The 10,241-nt window shown below is 36.6% G+C and overlaps 1 protein-coding gene across 1 annotated transcript; it reads right to left on the reverse strand.

Moving 5' to 3' along the window:
* Window positions 1-156: 156 nt before the first annotated feature.
* Window positions 157-678, reverse strand: LOC136154023 (U6 snRNA-associated Sm-like protein LSm8). Its single transcript, XM_065916213.1, has one exon. It carries the CDS (start codon window positions 625-627, stop codon window positions 346-348), a length of 282 nt encoding a protein of 93 aa, XP_065772285.1. The 5' UTR covers window positions 628-678; the 3' UTR covers window positions 157-345.
* Window positions 679-10,241: the final 9,563 nt, after the last annotated feature.

Here is a 10,241-nt window from a genome sequence, read left to right on the forward strand (position 1 = left end):
CTCCAACACCACAGTTCAAAAGCATCAATTCTTCTGCACTCAGCTTTCTTTAGAGTTCAACTCTCACATCCATACATGACTACTCAAAAAACCATAGCCTTGAATAGGCGGACCTTGGTTGACAAAATAATGTCTCTGCTTTTTATTTTATATTTAGGCCAAAAAAAAGTTTTTTTCAAGAAAATGTAGAAATATTTTAATTTATATATCATATTACAATGAATCAATATGGAGTCAAAATCCACAATTACATATTCCTAAAAATTCTGACCATCAATCTCAGAATAATCAGTTTCTGTACAAAGATTTACAGCTGTCCGATATATGTAGTTTTTCCTCAGTGTGCTACAAGTTCAAAGGTTCTGCTCGAATATTCCCCAAATCAAGTGCAGAATCTGTCTCTTCATCAATTTCTCCAATGACAGCAACATTGTTGCCTCTTATGATGTATAACCCTAGTACCACTTGTTCTACTCCCTGTGAAGAGCTGAACACTCCTTCATGGCTTTCATCCAGTATCAAATTAATGGTCTGGTCAAAACCTTTCAGTGTTCCCACAATCATTCTCCCATCAGAAGTAATGACAGCAACAGTTCGGTTGATGTAGTTCTCCAAGGTGGACGTCATGATATGCGACCTGGCAACTGGAAACACAACAGCCCCGGCAACCAAATGAGCTAAAAAGTGTCTCTGCTTTTTAATATGCTGTCTAGGTTGGTCATAACTTTCCTTCCAAGGAGTAACTTTCTTTTAATTTCATGGCTGCAATCACCATCTGCAGTGATTTTGGAGCCCAAAAAATAAAGTCAGCCACTGTTTCCACTGTTTCCCCATCTATTTGCCATGAATTGATGGGACCAGATGCCATGATCTTAGTTTTCTGAATGTTGAGTTCCAACTTTTTCACTCTCCTCTTTCACTTTCATCAAGAGGCTTTTAAGTTCTTCTTCACTTTCTGCCATAGGGGTGGTGTCATCTGCATATCTGAGGTTATTGATATTTCTCCCGGCAATCTTGATTCCAGCTTGTGCTTCATCCAGCCCAGTGTTTCTCATGATGTACTCTGCATATAAGTTAAATAAGCAGGGTGACAGTATACAGCCTTGACATACTCCTTTCCCTATTTGGAACCAGTCTGTTGTTCCATGTCCAGTTCTAACTGTTGCTTCCTGACCTGCATATAGGTTTCTCAAGAGGCAGGTCAGGTGGTATGGTATTCCCATCTCTTTCAGAATTTTTCACAGCTTACTGTAATCCACAGAGTCAAAGGCTTTGGCATAGTCAATAAAGCAGAAATAGATGTTTTTCTGGAACTCTCTTGCTTTTTTGATGATCCAGTGGATGTTGGCAATTTGATCTCTGGTTCCTCTGCCTTTTCTAAAACCAGTTTGAACATCTGGAAGTTCTCAGATCACGTATTGCTGAAGCCTGGCTTGGAGAATTTTAAGCATCACTTTACTAGCATGTGAGATGAATGCAATTGTGCGGTAGTTTGAGCATTCTTTGGCATTGCCTTTCTTTGGGATTGGAATGAAAACTGAACTTTTCCAGTCCTGTGGCCACTGCTGAGTTTTCCAAATTTGCTGGCATATTGAGTGCAGCACTTTCACAGCATCATGTTTTAGGATTTGAAATAGCTCAACTGGGATTCCATCACCTCTACTAGCTTTGTTCATAGTGATGCTTCCTAAGGACCGCTTGACTTCACATTGCAGGATGTCTGGCTCTAGGTGAGTGATCACACCATCATGATTATCTGGATCATGAATATCTTCTTTTGTACAGTTCTTTTGTGTATTCTTCCCACCTCTTCTTAATATCTTCTGCTTCTGTTAGGTCCCTACCATTTTTGTCCTTTATTGAGCCCATCTTTGCATGAAATGTTCCCTTGGTATCTGTAATTTTCTTGAAGAGATCTCTAGTCTTTCCCATTCTATTGTTTTCCTCTATTTCTTTGCATTGATCGCTGAGGGAGCCTTTCTTATCTCTCCTTGCTAATTCTCTGGAACTCTGTATTCAAATGAGTATATCTTTCCTTTTCTCCTTTGCTTTTCACTTCCCTTCTTTTCACAGGTATTTGTAAGGCCTCCTCAGACAGCAATTTTGCTTTTGTGCATTTCTTTTTCTTGGGGATGGTCTTGATTCCTGTCTCCTGTATAGTGTCACGAACCTCCGTCCATAGTTCATCAGGCACTCTGTCTATCAGATCTAGTCCCTTAAATCTATTTCTCACTTCCACTGTATAGTCATAAGGGATTTGATTTAGGTCATACCTGAATGGTTTAGTGGTTTTCTCCACTTTCTTCAGTTTCAGTCTGAATTTGGCAGTAAGGAGTTCATGATCTAAGCCATAGTCAGCTCCCAGTCTTATTTTTGCTGACTGTATAGAGCTTCTCCATCTTTGGCTGCAAAGAATATAATCAATTTGATTTCGGTGTCGTCCATCTGGTGATGTCCATGTGTAGAGTCTTCTCTTGTGTTGTTGGAAGAGGGTGTTTGCTATGACAAGTGCGTTCTCTTGGCCGCACGCTATTAGCTTTTGACCTGCTTTATTCTGTACTCTAAGGCCAAATGGGCATAACTGTAATACTTGCCTCGTAGAATTGTTTATTATTCATTCCTTCAAAAATATTTATTGAACAGGTAAAATTTTCAGGCACTGTGCTTGGTGTTTATATTTATATTGTACAAATATAAGCAAAACAGACATGGTCCCTCCCTGCTCTCTAGATGCTTACTGTCCACTATAAGCTGTGTGTTTAGGGTGTATGTATGTCTGTATGTGGTGGAGGGAACAGACATAAATCACACAACTGTACAGCTGTCTTGGGTGCCTATGGAGTAAAATAGTAGAGTATCATGAAATTGCATCATAGGCTACCTTGGTCTAGTTTTGGGGGGCAGGGTGAGGGAAGGCTTCTGGTGAAGTTATATTTGAATTTAAAAAAAGATAGTGATAGGCTAGGCACTTTGCATAAATGTTCACTCCAAAGACCAGTTAAAAAGAATAAGTAAGGTAGATGTATATACAGTGATATAGAAAGCATGTCAAGAATACATTGTTAATAAAGCAAATTGTAAAACAGATATAGCATGATTCTCTCCCTTTTTATTGTTTGAAAAAAATCTATATTATAATACATATATCTATCAGTGTATAGATAGAAAAAGATCTGGAAGACTATATACCATACTAACAACTGTTAACTCTATTTGAATAATTTGTCTGGCATTCTAATCAGAAAAGAAACAATAAAGACAAATATGAAAGTGAAAGTGTTAGTCACTCAGTCATGCCCGGCTCTTTGTGATCCTAAGGACTGTAGCCCTCCAGGCTCCTCTGTCCATAGGATTCTCCAAACAAGAATACTGGAGTAGGTAGCCATGCCCTCCTCCAGGGGATCTTTCCGACCCAGAAATCGAACCCGTGTCTCCTGCATTGCAGGCAGCTCAGACGGTAAAGAATTCTTGCTTGGATAAACCCATGGACAGAGGAGCCTGGCAGGCTACAGTCCAGTAGGGTTGCAAAGAGTCTGACACAACTGAAAGACTTAGCATGCATAAATATAAATATAAATATATATACACACACATATGTAAGCAACTGTATTAACATTAGAAATATTAGTATTAAAGGCAAAAAGTTTTAAATAGGGTAAAAGAGATACTGATAAAAGATACTATCTACCAAGAATATCTTAGTGTCATAAGCATACATACAAATAACATTCCATTAAAATATATAAAGAAATCACAAAAGGAAATAAGTTACAAAAAAGAGCACAATACATTTCCAATAGTAGGAATCATGGAAGTCATGCTATTGGATCGCAGTGCAATACAACTAACTTCTAAGCACAAAAACAGCATCCCCAAAAGCTGTCACTTTGAAAATCAAATAATACTTATAAATAACTAATGGTCAAAGAAGAAATCAAAACCAAAATTATAGACTAGAAACTAATGAGAATGAAAGCATTATATATTAAAGGCAAGTAGAAAAAAAGTATAATCTTAAATTATTTTAGAAATAAGTAAGGAAGACTGAAAATGAATAAGCCATATATTTAACATAAGCCATTTCAAAGAAAACAGCAAATCAAACTTAGAACTAGAGTAATGTATTAATAAATATTAAAGTTGAAAATAATTTATTAAGTAGAGAATAGCAAGTGGTAGAATGGGAAAATAAATCCAAGAAATATGGTTTAATTGATGGATAGACAGATGATAGCTATGTGATAAAACATAACAAAATATTAATGATAAAATTTATGCTATGCATTTACCAGTGTTTACTGTAAAACTCCTTCAGCTTTGCTCTATGTTTGAAATATTCATAATTAAATAGATTAAAAATCTATTATCACCCAGAACATGAGTTTGGGAAACACTGTACTAGAAGTTTCACTAAACCAGGAGAAAGACAAAGACGTCCACTGTTGCCTCTACTATTTGACCATTTTTTGTTGAAGTTCAATAAAACATAATATGTCAAGTAAATGCATATAGGAATTATAAATATGATAAGGAGGGGAAATCATTATCTACCTGGAAAACCAAAGAAAATGAACAGCAAAACTATTAGAACTGATAAGGAAGGTAAGTTATAACAACAAGGAAGGTAAGTAGGATGGCCAGTTACAAAAAGATGTCCCATTATGCACAAAAAATATATAAAAGGCTACTTCTAAATAGAGGTAATAGTGAAGGGGAAAGGTGGTGAAACATGCTTTTCATGTTTTGCTCCATGTACAGTATTTCCATAATGGCTGAATCTTTTATAACCAGAATGACTCCTGTAGTTTTTTTTAGGAAAATAAATCTATAGTAATAGGCAGAATCCTAGAAAGCCTCACCTTAATTTCCCTAGATTTCCCACCCTAATTTCTGGACTTTGAATGTGATGAGATACCATGCAGCTGATTATGTTAACATCACCTGGTAAAACAGATTTTGCAGTTGTAATATTCCCCTTAAAATAGGGAGATTATCTTGTATTATTCCCCAATAGCATTAACCTAATTACATATTTTTTTTTAAATCACATAAATCTTTTAAAAGCAGAGTTTTCTCAAGCTAGTGGTAGAATGGAAAGTCAGAGAGATTCCAAACAAAAAAAGGATTCAGTGTGCCAGGGCTGGTTTGAAGATGGAAGGGGACACATAAGGAAAAATGTGAGCAGCCTTTAGAAGCTGGGAGCATGGGATCTCAGTCCTACAACGGTAAGGAACTAAATCCTGACAACAACCTGAATGAATTTGGAGTGGATTCTTCCCCCAGATAACTCCATATAAAAGCCAATTATGGGGACACCTTGATTTTGGCATTGTATGATCCTAAACAAAGAACTCAACCAAGTCCATCAGGATGTCTGACTTACAGAACTGTGAGACAATAAGATGTTATTTTTTTTAATAAAGTGTTATTTTACATGACTAAATTTGTGGTAATTTATGATGCAACAATAGAAAAATACAAAATACATTAACATCAACAAAACAATGATGTATGGTGGTGGTGGTTTAGTCACTAAGTCGTGTCCGACTCTTGCAACCCCATGGGCTGTAGCCTGCCAGGCTCCTCTGTCCAGGAGATTCTCCCGGTAAGAATACTGCAGTGGGTTGCCATTTCCTTCTCCAGGGGATCTTCCCAACCCAGGAATCAAACCCGGGTTCTATAAAATTTTCAAAAGTTCGAAATCTATTAATGGCCCAGTCATTGAGCAGGATAGGGAGATGACACCCCATACACCTCATGGAAATGTATTAATAAATTGGTAAAATGTTTCTCAAAGTACACTGAGCAATGCCTATCAACCTCTCCCAAAATGTGGATATGCTGTGCCTTACTAAAATTTATTGTATTTAAATAATTATAGTGGTAAGGAAAGATTTTTCTAAATGTCCTTTAGAGAATTGCTTATTAACAGTGGACAATTAGAAACAACATGAGTATCTGACAATAAAAGACTGGTTTGTCAAATATAATATCCTATGCCCATTTGATGAAATAAATTTTTTCAATATAAAGCCCAAAAGGAATTCTTATAGAACTTTACCAGTTAATTTAAAAATTTGTCTGAAAAAGAAAATGTACTAGAATAGCCAAGAAATCTGTGGGGAAAAAAGACAGGGGAGCTTGCCCTAGCAGAGATGAAATAATAATTTAAAGCTCAAATATTTTTTTAAAAAAAGTATGGTATTGATGCTGGTATAGATTTTAGGACTATTGAACCGATAATTTACATTCAAAACTATATGTATATATATATATCTCCTTAGAAATTGGTTTTTGATAGATGGAAAGAATGAATCTGTTCAATCAATGCTTAGGGCCCTATAAAAAAAATACTAATAGGTAATTAGTATTACAATGGAATGATATCCACCTATGAAGCATACCATTGTTAGAACATATAACCGAAAAATATTTACCAAAAAAATCCCCCCAAATTAGAGTTGAATCTATAAAATTCTAAAGTATTACAAGGAAATACAGAAGCAATGTTTCTAATCTTGGAGTAGAAAAGTATTCTTATGCAAGATTTAAAATGCAAAAGCCATAAAAGAAACGATTGATAAATTTGAACACACCAACATTTAAAACATCTATACACCAAAAGATCCCAAAAGCAAAGTTTAAAAATAAGGAAAGTCTGCAAAAAAATTTCCAGCACAATGGGGGTGGAGGTTGGATAGGAGGGAGATTCAAGAGGGAGGGGAAGTATGTATGGCTGACTTACAATGTTGTACAGCAGAAACCAACACAACATTGAAAAGCAATTATCCTCTAATTAAAAAAAACTTCCAACACTTGTAACAAATACTCATATCCAGACTACATAATTTAATAATAAGTCAAACAATCGAATTGGAAAACAGATAAATTATATGAATAGGCAAAGTCACAAAATAACATAAGCAAATAGCCAACAAATATATGAAAACATTCCTTAACTTCGATAATAATCAGGGAAATGCAAATAAGGAGACATTTTTCAACCATCACATTGGTACAACATTGAAATAATACCGGCGTGGATAAAAATTTAGGGAAATAGTCATTCTTATTCACTGCTGGTGGAGGTGTAAACTGGGTCTTTTGGAATGGCAGTTTGGCATTACCTATTAAAATTCCAAAATGTGCTGTTTGAGCCACCTATTTTACTTCTTCATATTTATCTTATAGAAATACTTTAGCATATGCACAAAAAAGCATGTACGCATTCTTCATTGCAGCACTATAAAAAAAAGTACTGTAACAGTATAAGATTGAAAACAATTTATATCTATCAATAGATGTGGTGATGGTGGTTTAGTTGCCAAGTGGTGTCCAACTTTTGCAACCCATGGACTGTAGCCTGCCAGTCTCCTCTGTCTATGGGATTCTCCAGGCAAAAACACTGGAGTGAGTTGCTATTTCCTTCTCCAGGGAATCTTCCCGCTCAGGGAATAAACCCAGGTCTACTGTATTGCAGGCTGTCTCCTGCATTTCGAGAGGATTCTTTACTGACTGAGCCATCAGGGACTTACCAATAACTCTAGTACATTCATTTAATGGACTACTGTGCAGTATGTTAAAAAATGAGGTAGACTTATACATAGTGACATGGAAAGACTTTGATACATAGTAAGCAAATACAGCAATTAAAATGATACATAAAATAGAACATCATTCATATTTTTAAAAAGTAAAAAATGAAACAAAATTTCTATATGTGTATATAAGAGGAACTTTACATGTTTCTATTTTGAGTGTTTTGCAACAATGTATTCATTTATGTGTAATCAGGCAAACATTTTTAAAATGAAAAAAGAACAAAAAGCTAATTACACATTAAAGAAAGGAATGCTTCATGTTGCCATTAAAACTATGTTAAAGAAAGGAATGCTTCATGTTGCCATTAAAACTATGTTAAAGAAAGGAATGCTTCATGTTGCCATTAAAATTATGTTAAAGAAAGGAATGCTTCATGTTGCCATTAAAATTATGTTATTGACAAACATTTTATGACATGACAAATATTCACTAGGTTATCAAATAACATGCTATGATATTTTTGATTAGGAAAAAAATATATATATATATAATGCATAGGGGCTTCCCAGGTGGCTCACTGGTAAAGAATCCGCCTGCCAATGCTAGAGACGTAGGAGATGTGGGTTCAGTCTCTGGGTTGGATCTTTTTTATGCTTTCATATAATTTCTGAATAGTCTACAATTTAAAAAATAGAAACAACTGGTGTCTGTGTGTGTGTGTGTGTGTGTGTGTGTGTGTGTGTGTGTAGATATTAGTTGAAATTAGGACAGTAAAAGGAGTGGAGTTGGCAAGAGAACTAAAGGGGGCTCCAGACTAAAATTAAAACTAGAATTGTTAGGTATGTGAGATTTTAGAATTAGGAGTTGGGGAACTAGATGTTGTGGGGCCTAGGAATTGACAATAGAAATGTAAGGGTTAGAATTAAGAGTAGAGACGATGGATTATCAGAATTAATGTAGATGCTGTGAGAGATTGGAATTAAAATCAAAGTCCCTGGCCTGAAAAATTCCATGGACAGAGGAGCTTAGCCGGCTATAGTGCATGCAGTCGCGGAGTTGGACCTGACTGAGAGCGACTGAGTAGGAGCACGCAAGATGGGTCAGTGGAAAAGAATCTTCCTGTCAATGCAGGGGACACAGATTCAGTCCCTGGTCCGAGAAGATTCCACAGGTCAATGAGCAACTAAACCCATCCTCTAGAGCCCCGGAGGCGAAATTACTGAAGCCCGGAGTGCCTAGAGCCTGTACTCCACAGCAAGAGAAGCCACCACAGTAAGAAGCATGTGCACTGTAATGAGTAGCTCTGGCTTGTCTCAACTAGAGAAAGCCAGTGCATAAGACCCAACACAGCCAAAAATAAATAAATAAATAAAAATTTAAAAATCAAAGTCCCTATTAAAAGGCTTTTTGAAAACTATAATGGTAATATTGGTGAGAATATGGGAATATTTGAATAAACTGGAATTCTCATATATTTCTGGTGGGATCCTAACTACATTTCTACAAATCTCTCCTTAAGAAAAGTCTCAGAAATATGCAAATATTTAGTTACATCAAATTTCATGTTTGTATTTCTTACAATTAAAAAAAGCCACAAACATTGAGTCTTGCTTAAATAATTAGCATTACAATTGAATAACAGCCGCCTATTTAAATAGCATTTTAAGTGTATTAATAGGTCTATCTCAAAAGGGCCTGGTAATGCTGAGATTATACACAAAAGTTTATGTCTAAATATATATATATTTGACAGGCAGTGGATACATTCATCAGATTCTCAATTTGAGGCATGAACCACTGCTCTGGAGGGTTGGAATTGAAACGAGAGGGTAAAATTACAGTTTTTATTTCCTCTATATCTCAAGAATACTTGTAAGGGGGTGGGAGGGAGGCAAGAGGGAAGGGATATATGTCTACTTATGGCCAATTCGTGTTGTACAGCAGAAGCCAACACAACATTGTAAAGCAATTATACTCCAATTTAAAATAACTTGAAATTTTTAAATTTTAAAAAGAGTACCTCAGATAGTGCTTTTGTCTCTACCCTTTAAAGTACTAAGTTAATACATGCTTTTAGATAAAAATTCAAACCTTACAGGAGTATCTAGAGTTTCGAGTCAAAGCTCCCTTCTCTCTTTTCAATGTTATTCTGCACCCCAGAAAAAGCACGGTTAATAGAGGTAACTCCTACCTGATCCTTTTTTATTCCTATGCATTCACAGATGTAGATCCTCTATAAGCTCTTTGCCAATCGCACTCACCCCAAATACACCAAGGAGAAAAACAGAATTTTTTTGAGGACTCACTACGTTCCTGAAGTAAGTGTTCTAAGGGTTTACCCGTGTAAGCTCGCTGTGGTAGGCGCCCTCCACATTGGGTCCCCCTCTTACCCTCTCGCCCCCCGTTCTTCGCTAGGCAGCTGGAGAGAGATTAATTTTTAAACATTAGTCAAATCAAATCACGTCACCCTTCAGCGGTTTCCATCGTACCTCGAATCAAATCCAAATTCCTTAGCGACCCTACTATTCTTTATGGTTGGGTTTGCAGCGCCTGGAATAGCTCAGGCGCGATCGCCACCAAGGCACCCGGTTTCACCGCTGAGGGAGCGCCCTCCCAAGGGGCAGAGGCGGGGTTTCTCGAGCTGGGGGAGGAGCCTCAGACCGAGTGTGAGGAGAGGCGGAGGGGGAGGTTTTCCGCGG

This window comes from Muntiacus reevesi, chromosome X, assembly GCF_963930625.1.
Source record: "Muntiacus reevesi chromosome X, mMunRee1.1, whole genome shotgun sequence".
In the NCBI taxonomy this organism is placed as follows: Eukaryota; Metazoa; Chordata; class Mammalia; order Artiodactyla; family Cervidae; genus Muntiacus; species Muntiacus reevesi.